General features: G+C 36.8%; 1 protein-coding gene across 1 annotated transcript in view; it reads right to left on the reverse strand.

Annotated features, from left to right (window-relative positions):
• Nucleotides 1-279: 279 nt before the first annotated feature.
• The window catches only part of Cpr66D (Cuticular protein 66D), a 32,194-nt gene continuing 11,362 nt past the window's right edge, over nucleotides 280-21,111 (reverse strand). The window contains exon 4 of the mRNA XM_073981996.1: nucleotides 280-1,052. Coding sequence (XP_073838097.1) covers nucleotides 729-1,052 — 324 coding nt within the window. The 3' untranslated portion in view covers nucleotides 280-728. The remainder of the gene's footprint in view (nucleotides 1,053-21,111) is intronic.

The following is a 21,111-nucleotide window of genomic DNA, read 5'->3' on the forward strand; positions in this document are numbered from 1 at the left end:
CATAAGTTCATCTTCTGTGCAAGTTTAAAGATTTTCCCACTGATCAGTTTGGCCGAACCGAAGCAAATCAAGCAAGCAAATAAAATTACACGTCCATGTCATATGCAAATGAAAGCATCTTATGGGCTCTGCTAGCTTCGAGGATGATGGTGATGAGCCAAAGGCTAGCAAAAAGGACATTAAAATAATGTTCTGTGATATTTAACACCACTGCAATTGTTCTTTTGAGAAAATACTCTTCTTCAACATGAAATTAAAGATTTCAATCAACAAAGGGTATTATGTGAAATTTGTTTCTTTATTAAAATTATAATTTGAGTATTGAAAAAAATAGTTATGAATATGAACACAAAAACATGGACACATACACCTATGACCAGATTCATAACAAAATGTCCATGTCCATGCTTTTATTTAAATAAAAAAATATGTTTAAAAATGATTTCTAAAAAAAATGATTGGCATAAATGTTTCGAAAAGAAAAAATGCATTATACATACAAAATAAACAATTAAAACATTTCTAATAAATAAACAAATACAAATATGATACGTTTGATGAAATACATTATTACAAAAATATAAACTCGCATAGTAGGAACACCTCCTTCCTTCCTACGTCACAAGCTCCAACTAGCTAAAAATTCGTTAGAAAATTTTTTATTTTGTTTTTTTTTTTTACTAATTTTAGAATGAAGCATTTTTTTGGATGCGGAAATCACTGTCAACCTAATGTTGATATTGTGGCTGATATTGTTGTTTCAAATTGTAGTCTTGAGCCTTTACAGCCTGGGCATGTGGACGCAGCAATCCCTGGTGTTGTGGTGCAGGTGTGGGAATTTTCACAACAATATCGGTTGGTTCACGAATGACTTCAGCCTTGAAACCCTCTTTGGGATCAGCGGTATATTTGACGGTGCGAATGAAACCGTCCGAATCGACGACAGAGTAGCTGCCCTTGATGACACCACCATCACGTACCTCCTTGCGATTTTGATAGTTGGTGAATTCATCATCCTTTACATCGAATCCAAATTGATAGGAAGAGTTTTGCTAGAAAAAAGATGAAAAAGACAAGAAGAGGTTTTTGTAAATTTAAGATTGTCATAACATTGCAATGTGTTGTGTATTTTAATGGCCAGAAATAATGTGACGTAGGGGATAAAAGATACCAAGGAAAGTCCTGCCGGCCTATTCAGTCAATTTTTAAACACTTCACTCATTGTTTATTTGACAACAATTTAATTTGTTTGTTTCGTTTTTGTTACAAAAACAAAAGAAATTATAACAAAATTGTAATCGATACAATTTAAAGCATAGCCCCCCTGACCGACTTTAACATGACAAAGCTCAGGATCTATCTTGATCCCTCTTTCATCTCAAGTGGACACTGATCTCCACGTGGTGTCACTTGGGGTTCTGCCTTTAACACCCGTTAAAGGTAGTGAGCTAACATGTGCCGGGCGTTCACACATAAGAACGTTAAAAACTTGGGTTTGGGCGGCGGGTTAGTAACCCTCCCCTAGAAAAAACAGCCTACTATGAAAAAGCGAAAGAAAAGAAAAACAAACCCCTCTAAAGTTGACGAACCCCGCAAACGTTTTAAGGACCATGATCTGCGAATCTGCACCTGGAATGTTCGCACTCTTTATAGAGAAGGTGCAGTTTACGCATTGGCCGATATACTTGAAAAGTACAAGGCCGACATTACTGCTATACAGGAAATACGATGGATTAGGAAAGGCGTCACAACAACACCTAGAGGTGACGCGCTGTATGACACACAGCAGGAGTTTGGTTACGGATTTGTAACCTTTCGTCATGGGTCGGAGGTTAAAACATCTGGTCTCCGGCTTTACCTCAGTGAATGAAAGACTTGCTGCAATACGGATCAAAGCAAAATTCTTTAACATTAGCTTTATCTGCGCTCATGCTTAGAAGAAACATATGACCGTTGCCCTGCCCATGAAATTATTTTAGGCAATTTTAATGCCAAAATTAAAAAGGAGAATATCTTCGGCCCAACAGCCAGGAAATTCAGTCTCCATAGTGAAACTTCAGACAATGGAATGAGGCTGACAGATTTCGCAGCGGCAAAAAACATCGTGGTTAGCAGTACCAGATTTAAACATCTCGATATTCATAAGGGTTCCTGATCAAAGAACATTTTTCTAAGCTGTTGGTATCCAATAGTAGCGAAGACGATAAAGATACCACAGATCCAATCCCAGAAGATGGTATTGAATGTATACCAAGATGAGGTAAAGAAACCATAAACCTGCTAAAGAATAGCCTACCAGCCGAGCTGTTCAAAACCGGACACGACACACTGATAAGGTGTATTCATCACCGACGATTGGAACCTAAGCATCCTGTTGACTGTCCACTAGGGTAATGACTTTTTTACAACCTCATACCCCTGCATGATATTTTGATGAGGTTTTACCTAAGATTACATAAAATCTTAATTATAATGTGATTCGATAAAAAAAGCTTCCGCACAAAAAACTTTTAAAGTTTTTATTTTTCAGAACATTTGAAACATTTTTTCAAGTCGCTGTAAGCAGATATATAACTGAAAACAAGGTATAGGGGCACACGACATAAATATAATGACATAACCGTTAGTTTCTCACTAATTTTATCGTCGTTTTAAACCATATATATCATTTTATATTATATATAACTTTTCTTCATATATCATAAAAATTAAAAGTGGTTTGTGCGGGACCTTTTTTAAAATTTAGGTGAAATAAAAGTTATTTTAGTCATTAATAGGTAAAAGACCATCCATTTGTGCAACAGGAAATAATTTGTTGAAAACATTTTTTTCTTCATTTCATAGAATTTTTTCAAAAAAAAATCAAATTTGTTTGTGCGGAACCTCTTTTTATAATAAAGCGGAATGAATGATATTTTAGGCATTATGAGGCAAAAGTTCATTTATTCTCACTACATGAAATCGTTTTTGAGAAAAATTATCAAAAAGTCATAACCCTACTGTCCACAAGAAAGGAGATAAGACTGTATGCACTAAAAGTTTCCCCTATTGCCTACAAGATAGTGTCAAGTATATTGTCCGAACGACAAAAGCCTATGGTCAACGAAATAATTGTGCCTTAATAAAGCGGCTTTAGACTTGGCAAATCCTGACATTGACCTGATAGTTACACTGCGGCAAATCCTGGAGAAGACCCACGAGGTGCAAGTCGATACCTACAACATTTTTGTCGATTATAAAGCAGCCACCTACGTTCAATGGTATTCCAAGCCATGTCTGAATTTGTTATCCAAAACTCAATCGGGTTTGTGAAATAGCATTAACTGTTACTCGGTCCTCAGTTAAAAAAGGAAAAACCTCTCCGAAGCTCTCGTGTGATCTCTTCAACATTCTGCTGGAAAAGGTTATACGAGATGTAGATATTAGAAAATTACACAATAGCCACATGTTATTTGCTTATGCCGATGATGTAAACATCATGGGCCGATCAGTAACTGATACCTTTAAAAAGGTAGAAGGAGAATCTGTTAAAGTGGTTCTGTGGTGGTTAAACGACAAGAAGACCAAGTTGATGGTGTCGACGCCCAATGCGTCCATAGAGCCCGGACCAATTGTAGAAGATGGTTCCTATAATTTTGAGGTAGAAAAAAACTTCGTCTATATTGACACATTCATAAACACAACAAACAACATCAGTTGTGAAATAAGAAGAAGAATAGTATTGGCCAACAAATGCTACTTTGGCTTAAGTAAGCAGTTTAAAAACAAACCCACAACTCGTCAAACAAAAACAACGCTTTAAAAAACACTAATACTACCCGTGTTAATGCATGGTTCTGAAGCCTGCGTACTTGTGCAAGCAGATGAGACAGTGCTTGGTGTGTTTGAGAGAAGAAAAATACTTCGAAAAGTCAACGTACCAATCTGCGTTACAACCACACCAGTATAGTTAAACGTATCGAGGTACAACAATTGCGTTGGCTAGACCATATCATAAGAATTAGCGATGATGAACCCGGTAAAAAGGCGTATAAACATGTCCCACAGGCTGGTGCACGCAGAACTGGCAGGCCAAGGCTTCGATGGAGCAAACAAATGGAAGAAGATATGACAAGGAGCGGTATTCTAAAAAGCGAAGCAACCAAACAGAGAGAATTTGAAATCTTCTCTCAGTTCGGCTTATAGGATAAATGTTCTGTAATGGGCCAGCTAAGTAAGTAAGTATTAAAAAACAAGTAAAAAAGTATCAGTCGGCTTTGCCGACAGAGATATACCCTCAGCCAATGTGAATTGAAACTTTCAACTACGGTCAGATCGAATTTATTTATGGTATTTTCATTATTTTGTGGCCTTTCGTGGACATTTGGATTTGGATTAAAGTTCAAAAGTGTTGCAGAGGAGGCACTTAAAGGAATGGGCCGACATAGTCCATTATGGAAGTGGATCTTATTTTGGGATATATCGCCCACTAGTCATTTCAGTGGGTCTGTGGGTCGTATAACTTATGGACCAGTATGCCAGGATGCATGGACTTGTCCGCGGAAAATATAATACCGATGTAAGCAGGGCAACAACGAACAGCGTCGGCATACATTTCCAAAGGATCCTCTAACAGACCTTAAACTGCACTTAAACACAAATGTTGGACTGTTGTGGAGGAGGTTCCCTAAGGTACCTCCATTTTAGAAGTTAAAATAAATTTGGACAATATATTAGGAGATCCAAAGTGTGGACTAAATTTGTTCAAGAGATATTGTGCATACAATTTAAGTGACATTTTTTAAATATTCGGGGGAACTACCGGAAGTTGTGGGCCGGTATTGCCTATCTTCGAACTGAAAATATGACAAAATATCAGGAAAACCAAATTTTGGACCAAATCGGTTAGTTCGAAAAAAATTTTACCGTCGTAATTGAGACCGTCGTAATTCGTAATTTTAGAAATTTCGGACCGAATCGGCAGATCCTTTCGAGAGTTATCTTGCGCTCCAACCACCTCACACGGTGTCATAGGGGTTTTTGGCAACTTTTAGGCTATTTTCTCAGGAAGTGTGGACTTGCCCCTGATGAAACTTGTACCGTCGTGTGGGGGGCAGTGAATACAAGTTGCTGAAACAAAAATCAAAGCGATTGGAGACCAGGCCCTAAACTGAACTTATCCCAAATTAAGTCCATATTGGAACCTCATTTAAGTCTGGTAGGCATTTCACGATTTGCAAACTATGGACCAAATCGGTTACTCCATTCAAGAGTTATCGTACGTACAAAATTTCCGAACATTTTCGAACTTTTGTGGGGGAGGTATCGGAAGGAGTGAACCGATATAACCCATCTTCGAACTTAAACTAAGTTTGGACAAAATATTACGAAAACCAAATTTTGGATCGAATCGGTTGATCCGTTCGAGAGTTATAGTGCGCTCCAGCCAGCCAGACAGACAGACAGACGGATGGACATTGCTCAATCGACTCCAAATTGTCTGAAACACATTTCGTCCAAACATACTTGGGGTCTAAAACCATTATTTCGATGAGGCACATTTTGACCGTATGAAAGTGTATATAGCCTCGTTAGCATAAATGCTGAGGGTATAACAAGTAAGAACGGCGTTAAGTTCGATCTAAACCGAAAAATGTCAGGAGGAAAGTTTTTAGACTCAAAGAAGACTAAATACCAAACTTCCGATATTTCGGTATGATAATGCGGCCAAAAGCTTCATAATACCGAAAGTCATTCAGTAATTTCGTTGGGATATTGACGTCTCAACCCTCAGAATTACGAAAATCGATAGGTACCGTTCTAAGGGGGTTATATCGAAACAGTCGGAAATCTTTTTACCTCAAACGTAGACTAACAGCCAGTTTCTGTATGTCGAATGAAGAATGTGTGCGAATGAAACACGTCCAAACTCTTGTGTGTTTTTCAAATTTGTTTTTTGTTTTGAAGCAAAAGCCAATGCAAAATATTTTGAAAACTAAAGATTGGACGTGTTTCATTCGTACACATTATTCTATCGACATATAGAAACAGGTTGTAAATACCAAAATTTCAGTAATTTCAGTGGCTGATTTTCGGTATTTTGAAGGTTGTGCCCACAAACCACATAATACCGAAAATCGGGATGTACCGTCCTAAAAGGGCAATATGAAGGTGAAACGTTTTGTACCCTCAACGAAGACTAAATATATCATATTTCAGCCATTTCGGTGAAATATTGAGGCCACAACCTTCAAAATATCGAAAATTGGAGCTATATGAAGGCGTGGACCTATACCGACAAATTCAGAGGAGAAAATTTAATACCCCCAACGAAGACTAAATACCATATTTCACCCATTTCGGTGGAATATTAGACCACAACCTTAAATATGCCGAAAATCTGGAGGTACCGTTCTACGGGGGCTAAATGAAGGCATGGACATATACCGACAAAATTCTGGGGAAAAGTTTTTTACCCCCCATGAAGATCAATCATGAAGCTAAAACCATCAAAATACCGAAAATCGGGTAGTACCATTCTATGAGGTCTATATTAAAACGTGGACCGATATAGCCCATTTGTAATACAAAACATCCTAGGAGTAATAGAAACTTCTATACCAAATTACAAAGCTCTGTCTTAAAAATTGCGAGCTGTATCGTGATTTCAACAGACATACGGAAATGGCTATATCGTCTTAGAATTTTACCCTGATCAAGAATATACATACTTTATAGGGTATCCCATGGATATTTCGATGTGTTACAAAAGGAATGACAAATTTAATCATACCCTCCATAGTATGGTGGAGGGTATAAAAGAACTGTGCAACATTTTTAAGGTAATATTGCGCAAACAATTTGAGCTGAGAATTTTTTGAAAGTACAGACCCAAACGACAAAAACCCTAGTTGGTTTTTGTTGTGTCGGATCCAGCATGGATTTTATGGCCCCATCTAAACATGGTTAAATATTGATTTTTTAAAGCAATTCTGGGCTGTATCTCTAAAACCTATGTGAATCTTCTTCAGCAAATTTGTAGATAAGGGCAAGAATAAACTATTTGGAGAAGTAATGAACTCGAAAAACTACATTTATCGCCTCAAATTTTATAAAACATTAAAAATTTCCATAATTTGTATACATTTCGCACCATATCTCCAAAACCGTTAATTTTTTCTTAATGTCTTCTTTTGGAAAAATATTCGCTGGAATGCAATACACAACTCTTCAGAATATGCCATTGTTGTAAAATGCCTCTATCACGTTGTTTTCAGTATATTTTGTGGTGAAATCCGAAATGCGAGAATAAACTGTTGATGTGAACTGTGTTTGAAATACGTGTTGTAAAAGATATGATGCAAAATACCGCAGAAACAACAGTGAAGTAAGCATTTTAGAGTTTTAGAATGTTCTGAAAAATTGCTGAGAACTTTATTTGGAATATGTTTGCAAAAGGTCACCTGGTTCAGCTCCCAAGAGTTTAGCTGATACTGTCAAGAATTTCAGCAATTATGTAAAATTGTCTATATTTAATCGATTTTGATGATCTAGAAGGAGTTTTTCTTATGTAGTCTGTTCAAAAGATAAGTTTTACTAGTTAAGGGCTACAATATTGCCAAAACAGCAAGGCCAAATACATTATCGTTTTCGAGATAAAGGCCCGATAAATGCAAAAAAAAAGTTTTAGCATGGTTTAGATGAGGCCATAAAATGCGAATTGGATCTGACAGGACAAAACCCTACTAGGGTTTTTGTAGGCTCAATATGTACTTTCAAAAAATGCATACTAGAAGTTGTTTGCATTTTAAGTGTTGCATAGTGAAACAGTCAGAGAAGGAATACCCTTTAAAATTATCGAATGACAAATTACTGTTATCAAATCCCCCTTTGCCTTCTTGTTTATTGACCACGTTACCAATGCTTGCAGTTTCATGGCTCAGCTCTGGTTGCATTGGACTGTAACACAATTATGTCACAACCATATGGTCTTTCATAAAGGCTATTGATTTCTTTTTTTCTTGTCTCTTTAGTGGTCGGTCGGTCGGCCATGTCCGCTTAATGTTGCCAATGTTCCGGTAATGGATAGAAAGTGAAACGACGCATTAATAAAAGCAATAAGGCGTTGGCTAAGTAAATCACACACCGACACACACACACCACACATGTTTGTTAGTGTTGGGCAATCTCGTTCATTAAGCGGATCGATCTTTTTCATTCCGTTCACCAAAAAGATCCGGATCTTTCACTTCGTTCGTTGGCTCTTTTTCGTTCAACAATACATTTGACTGTGTTATTTTCTTTTGAAGTCGTTCGTTCTCCGCTGCATATGACTCCGTCGTTCTTTTCACCGAATCGTTCTTTTGAAAATGTTCGTTCACGAATGACACATTGTGTGCTAATGGGGGTGGTTTTGTTTCTGGATTTGATATGAAAGAACCAGATGAACGAATGATGCAAAAGAAAGATATGACCGAGATGTGTTGTTACTGAGCGAGAGTAGCTCTCTGAATCATTGTTTGTTTTGTGTGGAAATTTGTGCTGCTTGACTGCAAAACCAATGCATTCGTTTTTTTTTTGCTTGCTTGTGTGCTTGTGTGTATGCAAAGCTAATGGTGGTGGTTTTGTTTTGTAAGCAGCAATGACTCGGTCATCGGGGATCTAAATGAACGATATAAAAGAATGCGCTGGATACGGATCCGTTCGTTCTTTTCACGGAATCGTTCCTTTGAACCGGTTCGTTCATGAACGACACAACTCTAATGTTTGTACCTTTGATTATGTTTTATCCCACATTGCATAAGAATGAATGATTAAAGCTGCGATATCTAATTGCGATCAGTGGTAGTTGGAAAAATATTATATGTGCATGTGTCTCAAAGTGAATGTCTTAACTAATGTGACTGATGACTGCATGTTTGGTCTTTCGTGGTGCGTTATTTGGCCTCTTAGGCATGACATGGCGTGTAGTTGTGTAGTCGTTCGTAGTATTGTGGTCTTCATTATTGCCATAAATGTTTGGCGTTAAGGAATGTTCAAATGAACGGCTTCTTGTTCAAATGAAAATGCCTTCTAACACCACCAAATATCAAGCCAACCAACCAAACAACCGCCTAGATTTGTAGGCTGTAATGAGTGCTAGTTAGATAGACTCATTCCTCAATTTATTTCTAGAGCTAGACGATAGAAGAAAAAAAATATTGCGAGGTGCTGCTGCCCAGCTTCATAAAATTTAGTACACACACGCATAACTTGTTCAGACATTATGTAATATATAGATCATATTACACAAGAAACGCATATTTTCGCAATGCCAGCCACCAGGTCTTGGAGTTTTGGCCAATATTTTTTTTTTTTTTTTTGTTTCTTTCTTCCTTTTGCTTGGGTTAAGAAGAAATAATACCAAAACTAGTCCACTGAAACTGCTGAAATATAACAACAAACCACCATGACATTTATGAAAGTTGTCTAACAAATTTGACAATTTGACTGAGTTGAGCTTAGCTGGCTGGCTGGCTGCCTGTGGCGTGTTGTGTTAGTTTTTATATGGGCCATATACCAAGAATTATGAGTTTGAAAGGGATTGGTTTGTATGCTGCTATTATTGCTGTGTGTCTGTGGAATTTATTGGCGTTAAAAAATGCGTAAAATTTCTTAATTGCCAATAAGACAGAACAGAGCGATGTCCTTGAAAAGATAAAAATTCCACAAACACGCCTTAGCATGGTTCTATTTGGACATTCTACATTCTTGGGGAAACGTGGCCATAAATTTTGCATTCACAACTATTCCCTGTTTGGAAGTATGAATTAATCACAACCGAAAACATAGCTAGAAAAAAATATATTTAGTGTGCTCTGGGCTGAGATTACAATTTTAATGTGCATTTAGATCATTCGAATCTGCCTGCAATATCACTATGCAACACTGAAAATGCAAACAACTTCTAGTATGCATTTTTGAGAGTACATATTGAGACTACAAAAACCATCAATCCCACGGCAGCGGATTCTTTCTTAGCGGATTGACCCGGAACCATAATGTTTCGGCCAGCGGCTGCCAAACCAGCATTAAACCTATGCTCCTACGTAGGTTTAAATGCTGCTACAACAACAGCAACAAAAATCCTAGTAGGATTTTGTCCTGTCATATCCAGTTCGGATTTTATGGCCCTATCTAAACCGGGCTAAAACTACAGTTTTTGCTTTTATCGGAGCTTAATATCAGAAACTATTAGGAATTTGGCCTTGCTGGCTTTGGCAATATTGTAGCCCTAAACTAGTAGAACTTTTCTCTTGAATAGACCACATAAGAAAAACTACATCTAGGGCATCAAAATCGATAAAATATAGACAACTTTACATAATTGCTGAAATTCTGGTCAGTATCAACTAAACTATTGGGAATTGAACCAAGTAGCCTGTTGCAAAAATCTTCCAAATAAAGTTCTCAGCAATTCATCAGAACATTCCGAAACTCTTAAATGCTTACTTCATGTCGTTTCAGCGGTATTTTGCACCATATCTTTTACATCACGTATTTCAGACACAGTTCACAACAACAGTTTATCATCGCATTTGGGATTTCACCACACACGGTGCTCTCGAACCAACGAGCTTAAACCTGACAAGTTTTTGTGGATTCTTAAACTACAATTTTCATAGATGAGAAACATAAAAAAAAAACAAAAAAGAAAAATCGGCGGGGCGCTTTTTTAAATAAATCGCGGTCAAAGTTCACATTTTAGGCTTTTTTAGGTTTTCACGATTTTGCTTGGGAACCGCAAGTTCTACCGACATCGAATTAGATAAAATATTATATTTGTGAAAATTCTCTACAAGATTAAACTTTATAATATGTTCGAAGGTTTTACCATTTTTGAGATATAGAAGTTCAAATTAGGACAATGGACTGACTGTATCGCCTCCTTATAAAACAGTGTCATGTACTGTGCGCCTTAACTAACTTTAAATAAAAATCGCTTACACCGGGAAGTATTTGCGGATTCTTAAACTACAATGTTCATAGATGAGAAAAATAAAAAAATCGCCGGAGCGCTTTTTAAATAAAACGCGGTCAAAGTTCACATTTTTAAGGGTTCTTTAGATTTTCACGATTTTGCTTAGAAACCGCAAGGCCTATGGAAATGAAACTAAAGAAAATGTTGTAGCAATGGAAATTCTCTACAAGATTGTCCTTCATAATACTTTCGTAGGTTATACCAGTTTTGAGATATACAAGTTTAAAAGGGGACAATTCACCTTATAAAACAATATCATGGCGGCAATTTCCCAACTTAATCTTATATATCTAAAACATTGTACAACCTACGAAAAAATTATGAAAGCCAATCTTATAGAGAAATTTTACGGCTATAAGATTTTCTTTAGCCCCGTTTCGATAGGACTTACCGTTTTCAAGCAAATCGTGAAAACCTAACAAAAATACCTACACATGTGATATGAACTTCTATATCTCAAAAAAAGGTTAAACCTATGAAAATATCATAAAGGTAAATTTTGTCAATTTTTTTCCTTTTTTTGGATTTTTCTCATCTATGAACATTGCTGTTTCAGAATCTGCAAAAACTTCCCAGGTGTAAGCGGTTTTTATTTAAAGTTAGTTAAGGCGCACCGTGCATGACATTGTTTTATAAGAAGGCGATACAGTCAGTGCATTATTCCAATTTGAACTTCTATATCTCAAAAATGGTAAAACCTACGAAAATACAATAAAGATTTATCTTGTAGAGAATTTTCACAGCCACAATATTTTATTCTATCCAATTTCAATAGGACATGCGGTTTCCAAGCAAAATTGTGAAAACCGGAAATAAACCTAAAATGTGAACTGTGACCTCGATTTAACATGGCAAAGCCCAGGATTTGTCTTGGTCCCTCTTTCATCTCAAGTGGACACTGACCTCTCCGTGGTGTCACCTGGGGAACTTTAACACTGGTTAAAGGTAGTGAGCTAACATGTGCCGTGCGTTCACCCATAAGAACGTTAAAAACTTGGGTTTGGGCGTCGGGTTAGTAACCCTCCCCTAGAAAAAACAGCCTACTATGAAAAAACGAAAGAAAAGAAAAACAAACCCCTCTAAAGTTGACGAACCCCGCAAACGTTTTAAGGACCATGATCTGCGAATCTGCACCTGGAATGTTCGCACTCTTCATAGAGAAGGTGCAGTCTTCGCATTGGCAGACGTACTTGAAAACTACTAGGCCGACATTACTGCCATACAGGAAATACGATATATTGGGAAAGGCGTCACAACAACACCTAAAGGTGACGCACTGTATTATAGCTGCCATGACGTAAAGCATGAGTTTGGTTGCGGATTCGTAGTTAGACGGAGGCTAAAACATCTGGTATCAAGCTTCACCCTAGTGAATGAAATACTTGCTGCAATTCGAATAAAAGCTAAATTCGTCAACATCAGCTTTATTTGCGCTCATGCTCCCACTCAAGATAAGGACGAACAGACCAAAGATATATTTTACGAGCGCTTAGAAGAAACATATGACCGTTGCCCTGCCCATGACACTAAAATCATTCTAGGCGATTTTAATGCCAAAATTGGAAAGGAGAATATCTTTGGCCCAACAGTCGGGAAATTCAGTCTCCACAGTGAAACATCTGACAATGGTATGAGGCTGATAGACTTTGCAGCTGCAAAAAACATGGTAGTTAGCAGTACCAGATTTAATCATCTCGATATTCATAAGGTCACCTGGCTGTCTCCAGATCAGAAAACAAGAAATCAAATTGATCATGTTGTGATAGATGGAAGACATTCATCGAGCGTGTTGGATGTACGATCGTTCCGAGGCGCAAACATTGATTCGGACCACTACCTTGTTGCAGCAAAGGTACGCACCCGCTTAAACGTAGCAAACAAAATACGAACACACAAAACACGAAAGTTAGACATCGGTAAGCTGCAATCACAACAGATAGCCACAGCATATTCCACTCAACTAGCCCAATTGCTTAATCAAAGCACTCCTCATCCCGATAACATATCAGCGCAAGGGCAAAGCATTGCCCACTCCATGCAAACAGCCGCAAAATCCATACTTGGATACCAGAGACCTCAACCAAGGAATCCATGGCATGATCAGGAGTGTCGTGCTGCCACCGAAGAGAAAAATGCGGCATATAGGGCTACTTTACAATCCGTAGCAACGCGTAGCGCACGAGAGAGATGCAGGGAGAAAAGGAGAGAGGAGAAACGTCTTTTCCGCAGGAAAAAGAGAGAGATGGAAAAGCGGGAGTGTGAAAAAATCGAGATGTACAGGAGCCAGAATGAAGTCCGAAAATTCTACCAAAGAGTCAGCATCAAACTAATAGCTTTGGTACAGGCACATCCTCCTGTAGAGACCAGCAAGGTAATTTGGTAACTGATACAGATAGTGTACTCAGGATATGGAGAGAACATTTTTCAAAACTGTTGATATCCAATAGCAGCGAAGACGACGAAGATACCACTGTCCCAATCCCAGAAGATGGTATTAAGTGTATACCGCCCAGCCAAGATGAGGTAAAGACAGCAATAAATCGGCTGAAGAATAATAAGGCAGCAGGAGTCGATGACTTACCAGCCGAGCTGTTCTAAACCGGAGGCGACACGCTGATAAGGTGTATTCATCTGCTAATTAGCACTATCTGGCAGGAAGAACGAGTACCCGACGATTGGAACCTGAGTATCCTGTGTCCCGTCCACAAGAAGGGAGATAAGACTGTATGCTCTAACTATAGGGGCATAAGTCTACTCCCTATTGCCTACAAGATCGTGTCAGGGATATTGTGCGAAAGACTAAAGCCTATGGTCAACGAGATAATTGGACCATACCAATGCGGCTTTAGACCTGGCAAGTCCACCATTGACCAGATATGTACTCTACGGCAAATCCTGGAGAAGACCCAAGAGATGCAGATCGACACCTACCACCTTTTTGTCGATTATAAAGCAGCCTTCGACAGCCCGCTGCGTTCAAAGGTATAAAAGCCATGTCTGAATTTGGTATCATCCGGCTTTGTAAAATGACTTTAACTGACACGAGGTCCTCAGTTAAAATAGGAAAGAACCTCTCTGAAGAGTTTGGTACCAAAAGAGGTTTTAGACAAGGAGACAGCCTTTTGTGTGATCTCTTCAACATCCTGCTGGAAAAGGTTATACGAGAGGCAAACGTCAAAAGAAGTGGCACAATCTACACCAATAGTCGCATGTTTCTTGCCTATGCTGATGATATACACATCATGGGTCGATCAGTAAAAGAAGTAACTGATACCTTTATAAAGGTCGAAGGAGAATCTGCTAAAGTGGGTCTGGCGGTAAACGGTGAGAAGACCAAGTTGATGGTGTCGACGCGCAATGCGTCCATTGAGCTCGGACCGACTGTGGAAGTTGGTTCCTATAATATTGAGGTAGTAAAAGACTTCGTATACCTCGGCTCCTACGTAAACACAACAAACGACATCAGTTGTGAAATAAAAAGAAGAATTGTATTGGCCAACAGATGCTACTTTGGTTTAAGTAAGCAGTTTAAAAACAAAGTCACATCTCGTCAAACAAAAATAACACTCTACAAAACACTGATACTACCCGTGCTGATGTATGGCTCCAAAGCCTGGGTACTTCCGCAAGAAGACATGGCAGTGCTTGGTGTGTTTGAGAGAAAAATTCTTCGAAAGATCTACGGACCAATCTGCGTTGACGGTGAATATCGACGTCGCATGAACCACGAGCTGTATCTGCTATACAACGACATCAATATTGTTAAACGTATCGAGATGCAGCGATTGCGTTGGCTAGGCCATATCATAAGAATGAGCGATGATGAACCCGCTGAAAAGGCGTATAAACACGGACCACTTGGCGGTGCACGCAGATGGAGCAAATGGAAGAAGAGATGGTAATACGCGGTATTCCAAAAAGCAAAGCAATAAACATAGGGGATTGGAAATCTTTTCTTAGTTCGGCTTATAGGACAAATGTTCTGTAATTGGCCTATTACAGAAATAAATACACCAAGCATTGCTTATCTGCTTGCGCAAGTACCCAGGCTTCGGAACCACATATTAGAACGAGTAGTATCAATGTTTTGTAAAGCATTGTTTTTGTTTGACGAGTTTTGGTTACTTACGCTAAAGTAGCATCTGTTGGTCAATACAATTCTTCTTCTTCCTATCGCATGATGTCAATATCGTCAGCATAAGCAAGTAACATGTGGCTAATGGTGTAAATTTTGCCGTTACTTTTGAAGTTTGCATCTCGTATAACCTTTTGCAGTAGGATGTTGGAGAGATCACACAAAAGGCTGTCTCCTTGTCTGATGAATACTCTTTATGAGCGTGTCGCCTTCGGCTTTGAACAGTTCGGCTGGTAAGCCATCGGCTCCTGCTGCCTTATTATTATTCTATAGCCGATTTATTGATGTCTTTACCTCATCTTGGCCGGGCGGTATATGTACATTCAATAGCATCTTCTGGGCGTGGATCTGTGGTATCTTCATTGTCTTCGCTACTATTGGATGCCAACAGTTTTGAAAAATATTCTTTCCATATCCTGAGCACACTATCTGTATCAATTATCAAACATGGCAAAGCCCAGGACAAATAACCCTAAAAATGTGACTTTTTTAACCTCGATTTTTTATTTTTTGATTTTTCTCATCCCATGTGTAAGCAATTTTCTGTTAGTTAAGACACACCGTGCCTTATTCAAACAATTCAGCATCAATTTTTTTATCTTAAACATCAATCAAAAAAGCATTTGTCAAACTTTATCACATCAATTATCAAAACTATTACTTTTTTCGATCGAAACAATGGATTAACAATTCCAATAAATCACGTAATACCGCCAAACTCCTACAACCGACAAAAAATGAATGTAATGAAAGGCGCTGCATTGATGATAAAGATGATGACGATGATTTTTCTTTGGTCTTTTTTTCTTCTTTTCGAAATCACTGAAAAAGGTTAAGCACTCAAGGTTATTGCATGTTGTCTTATGAGTTACGTTTTTTTTTATCATTTCAGACCTATTGGAAATAAATACGAAAACAATGAAATCGAAATTTTTTAGCTCCAACAACAGTGGTTTTACATTGATTTCAAACAACCTCACCTAAGCGAATGCATTTCAACGGATGAATGGAAGTACACACTGAGGAACATGCCAGAGAACAGACAGCAAACAATTGAAAGCACAGTAACATAGATAAAGATGGAGAGGGCCTTAACAAGAAACAAGACTATGTAGAAGGCCGAACGGATGGAGGATGGTTGGATATTCTATAAGCCTACAATGTTGTTCTGTTATTGCTGCGGCAGCAGCATTCAAAACTCTTGTTCTCATCCAAACTGGGTTAAGGTAGAGTTGTATGTTCAGTCAGACAAACGACCTACCAATCCACCCAACCAGCCAACAACAAACGCGACCCAGTCATACCAATTTTGGGTGCAGTCAAATGTTAACAATAATTCTTTTCCAACAGCATGATGTGAAAGAATATTTAAAACTTTGGCTCATTGAATACAAATTAAGTTGTTGTTCAGTTCCTTCCACAATTTACCCCCACTTTGATTGCATGTTTTCAGTTCAATTACCACAAACGTCAGATGAATGTGACAAACAAAATTATAATTTTGCCATTCACAAAAATTTTGAAATTCCATAGATTTTAAAAACAGTTTTTTTTGTGCAGACAAATTGCAAACAATTTTTAATTGGCTTGGAAAAAATATTTTGACATGTAATCAGTGGATTAAACAAAATTGGTTTGAAAATTGGGGATAACAGATATGCAGCAGAAGGTCGAGAAATGTTCTTTCTAAATATGTATATATTCAAGGAATTCGGTGAGTTTTCACTTCAAATCTTATAACATAAAATTCAGTATAATAGTATACAACTCAAAATAAAACTCCGCAATCAATCAAAATAGAAGATTTTATAGTATGTTTACATTAGATCTATTTCGACGGGTTAAGATCGCTTACCTGGCGTTTACATACAGACAATTTTGAGCAGACAATAGCAAAGAACAAACCTTTTCCACCAATATATTTATACATTTTTTAATATATATTTAGGGCCTGTTTCACTATGTCGAAAGAACATGAATGCGAACGAAAAACACCTAATCTTTGCTTTTCATGCTAATATTGACTATGTTTTTAGCTTTGAAACAACTACAAAATTAGAAAATCATACACGAGGTTAGTAGTTTTTTTTTTGTTTTCATTTTCGTTTAACATAGTGAAACAGGCTGTTAAAAAATGTATAAATATGTTGGTGAAAAAGGTTTATATTTTTGCTATGTCTAACCAAAACTGTCATTTGTAAACGGCGGGTTATGAAGATTTTTTTTGCGTATATGCAAGGGGTTTGTCATTTAAATCCACTGTATTTACTAAATCTACTACAATGTAAACGTACCATGATCAACTTGTGTGTAGTCAACCTTACATTAAATATCGTGAATTTCATTAAAAAATTGCATGAAACCTGGCGTTTCTAGATCGAATTCCCTACTACAGCAATTTCGTGATTTTACTCTACAATGGAGCTCGATCTAGAAACGCCTAATTTCATGAAATTATTTAATAAAATTCACGCTAGTGTAGACCGGGACTAAACACCCTCCCTCTTCCTTAAATTCCAGCCACTGTGCAATTGGGTGTTAACGCGATCACATTTAAATTAACCAGAAACTGGTTACATTAGAAACACATGAAAAATGAAAGGAAGTGTGATAACAAAACAAAGGCCAAATAAATTTTCGTGTTTGATTTTTCCATTAAAACCATGCCGCCGCACACATTGAAAATCCACAAAACAAATGTAAAACTACAAACCCAATCAATATGCAGCAGCATTTCCGTACGGAAGACGAACAACAAAAACAATGATGAAAATACAACAAAACATGCAACACAACTCAATGTTGTTGGCAACATGCAGCATCCGTTGTTGGATTTTTTCCATCTTCTTGTGTTTGTTTTTGCATTTGTTTTGATCATATGGCTGGAATATAAACTAAGGGTTGCCATCTTTAAATGATGACTTTTCCTATAGAAAAGTTCATCAGTGATGACTTTTCGTATAAAAAATCCCATTAGGCATTACATTTTCATACAGCAAAGTTTATCAGTCATGTCTTTTCCCATAGAAAAGGTTATCAGTCATGACTTTTCCCAAGGAAAAGTTCATCAGTCATGTCCTTTCCTATAAAAAATTCATCAGTCATGACCTTTACTATCGAAAAGTTTAGCAGTCAATACTTTTCCTATAGAAAAGTTCACCAGTGGTTCATTTTCCTATAAAAAAGTTCAGAGTTCAAGTTTATCAGTGATGATCAAAGGAAAGGCCATCGCTCACAACTTTTCAATAGAAAAGTCCCTCAGCCTTGACTTTCCTTATAGAAAATATCATCAGTCATAGATTTTCGTATATAAAAGTTTATCAGTCATGACTTTTCTTATAGAAACTGTCATCAGTCATAAATTTTAGTATAGAAAAGTTCATCAGTCATGATCTTTTCTATCGAAAAGTTCATCAGTCATGACCTTTTCTATCGAAAGATCATCAGTTATGACCTTTTCTATAGAAAAGTTCATCAGTCATGACCTTTTCTATAGAAAAGTTCATCAGTCATGACCTTTTCTATAGAAAAGTTCATCAGTCATGACCTTTTCTATCGAAAAGTTCATCAGTCATGACCTTTTCTATAGAAAAGTTCATCAGTCATGACCTTTTCTATAGAAAAGTTCATCAGTCATGACCTTTTCTAGAGAAAAGTTCATCAGTCATGAACTTTTCTATCGAAAAGTCCATCAGCCATGAATTTTCGTATAGAAAAGTTCACCAGCCATGGTTTTTCCTATAGACAAAGTTCATCAGTCATGACCTTTTCTATCGAAAAGTTCATCAGTCATGACCTTTTCTACCGAAAAGTTCATCAGTCATGACCTTTTCTAGAGAAAAGTTCATCAGTCATGACCTTTTCTATCGAAAAGTTCATCAGCCATGAATTTTCGTATAGAAAAGTTCACCAGCCATGATTTTTCCTATAGACAAAGTTCACCAGCCATGATTTTTCCTATAGACAAAGTTCATCAGTCATGACCTTTTCTATAGAAAAGTTCATCAGTCATTACATTTTCTATAGAAACGTTAATCAGTCATTACCTTTTCTATAGAAACGTTAATCAGTCATGACATTTTCTATAGAAACGTTAATCAGTCATGACATTTTCTATATAAATATTCATCAGTCATGATCTTTTTCTATCAAAAAGGTCATCAGTCAAGACCTTTGCTATAGACAAATTCATGTGTCATGACATTTTCTATAGAAAAGTTCATCAGTCATGACATTTTCTATAGAAAATTCATCAGTCATGATCTTTTCTATGGAAAAGTTCAACAGTTATGACATTTTCTATAGAAAAGTTCATCAGTCATGACATTTTCTATAGAAAAGTTCATCAGTGATGACTTTTCGTATAAAAAATCCCATTAGGCATTACATTTTCAAACAGCAAAGTTTATCAGTCATGTCTTTTCCCATAGAAAAGGTTATCAGTCATGACTTTTCCCAAGGAAAAGTTCATCAGTCATGTCCTTTCCTATATAAAATTCATCAGTCATGATCTTTTCTATGGAAAAGTTCAACAGTTATGACATTTTCTATAGAAAAGTTCATCAGTCATGACATTTTCTATAGAAAAGTTCATTAGTCATAACCTTTTCTATAGAAATATTTATCAGACATGACCTTTTTTATAGACAAGCTTATCAGTCATGACCTTTTGTATAGACAAGTTCATCAGTCATGACCTTTTCTATAGAAAATTTCATCAGGCATGACCTTTTCTATAAAAAAGTTTATCAGTCATGATCATTTCTATCGAAAATTTCACCAGCCATGACTTTTCCTATAGACAAAGTTCATCAGTCATCACCTTTTCATCAGTCATAACCTTTTCATCAGTCATAACCTTTTCATCAGCCATGACCTTTTCTATAAAAAAGTACATCAGTCATGATCTTTTCTATCGAAAAGTTCATCAATCATGATCTTTTCTATCGAAAAGTTCATCAGTCATGATCTATTCTATCGAAAAGTTCATCAGTCATAACCTTTTCTATAGAAAATTTCATCCGTCATGACCTTTTCTATAGAAATATTCATAATTCATGACCTTTTCTATAACAAAGTTTATCAGTCATGATCATTTCTATCGAAAATTTCACCAGCCATGCTCTTTTCTATCGAAAAGTTTATCAGTCATAACCTTTTCTATAGAAACGTTCATAAGTCATGACCTTTTCTATAGAAATATTCATCAGTCATGATCTTTTCTATCGAAAAGTTCATCAGTCATGACCTTTTCTATAGAAATATCATCAGTCATGATATTTTCTATTGAAAAGTTCATCAGTCATGGCTTTTTCTATAGAAAAGTTCATTAGTCATGACTTTTGCTATAGACAAATTCATCAGTCATGACATTTTCTATAGAAAAGTTCATTAGTCATGACTTTTGCTATAGACAAATTCATCAGTCATTATATTTTCTATAGAAAAGTTCATCAGTCATGACCTTTTCTATAGAAAAGTTCATCAGTCATGACCTTTTCTATAGAAAAGTTCATCAGTCATGACCTTTTCTATAGAAAAGTTCATCAGTCATGACCTTTTCTATAGAAAAGTTCATCAGTCATGACCTTTTCTATAGAAAAGTTCATCAGTCATGACCTTTTCTATAGAAAAGTTCATCAGTCATGACCTTTTCTATAGAAAAGTTCATCAGTCATGACCTTTTCTATAGAAAAGTTCATCAGTCATGACCTTTTCTATAGAAAAGTTCATCAGTCATGACCTTTTCTATAGAAAAGTTCATCAGTCATCAGTTCATCAGTTCAAAGTTCAATTGATTAGATTTCCTTTCTGAACTTTTCTATGGGAAAAACTTTCCTATTAAAAGTGATTGTCCTTTCGTTAAGAAAAGTCATCATCGAAAATAATCCACAAAATAATCTTCCCAAAAAATTTCTGCAAAACGGCAACTCCACTACAATTAAAATTCATTGATAACATGTGGTGCTTGAAATCT

Source organism: Musca autumnalis, unplaced genomic scaffold, assembly GCF_047663935.1.
Source record: "Musca autumnalis isolate F117 unplaced genomic scaffold, ASM4766393v1 scaffold_4, whole genome shotgun sequence".
In the NCBI taxonomy this organism is placed as follows: domain Eukaryota; kingdom Metazoa; phylum Arthropoda; class Insecta; order Diptera; family Muscidae; genus Musca; species Musca autumnalis.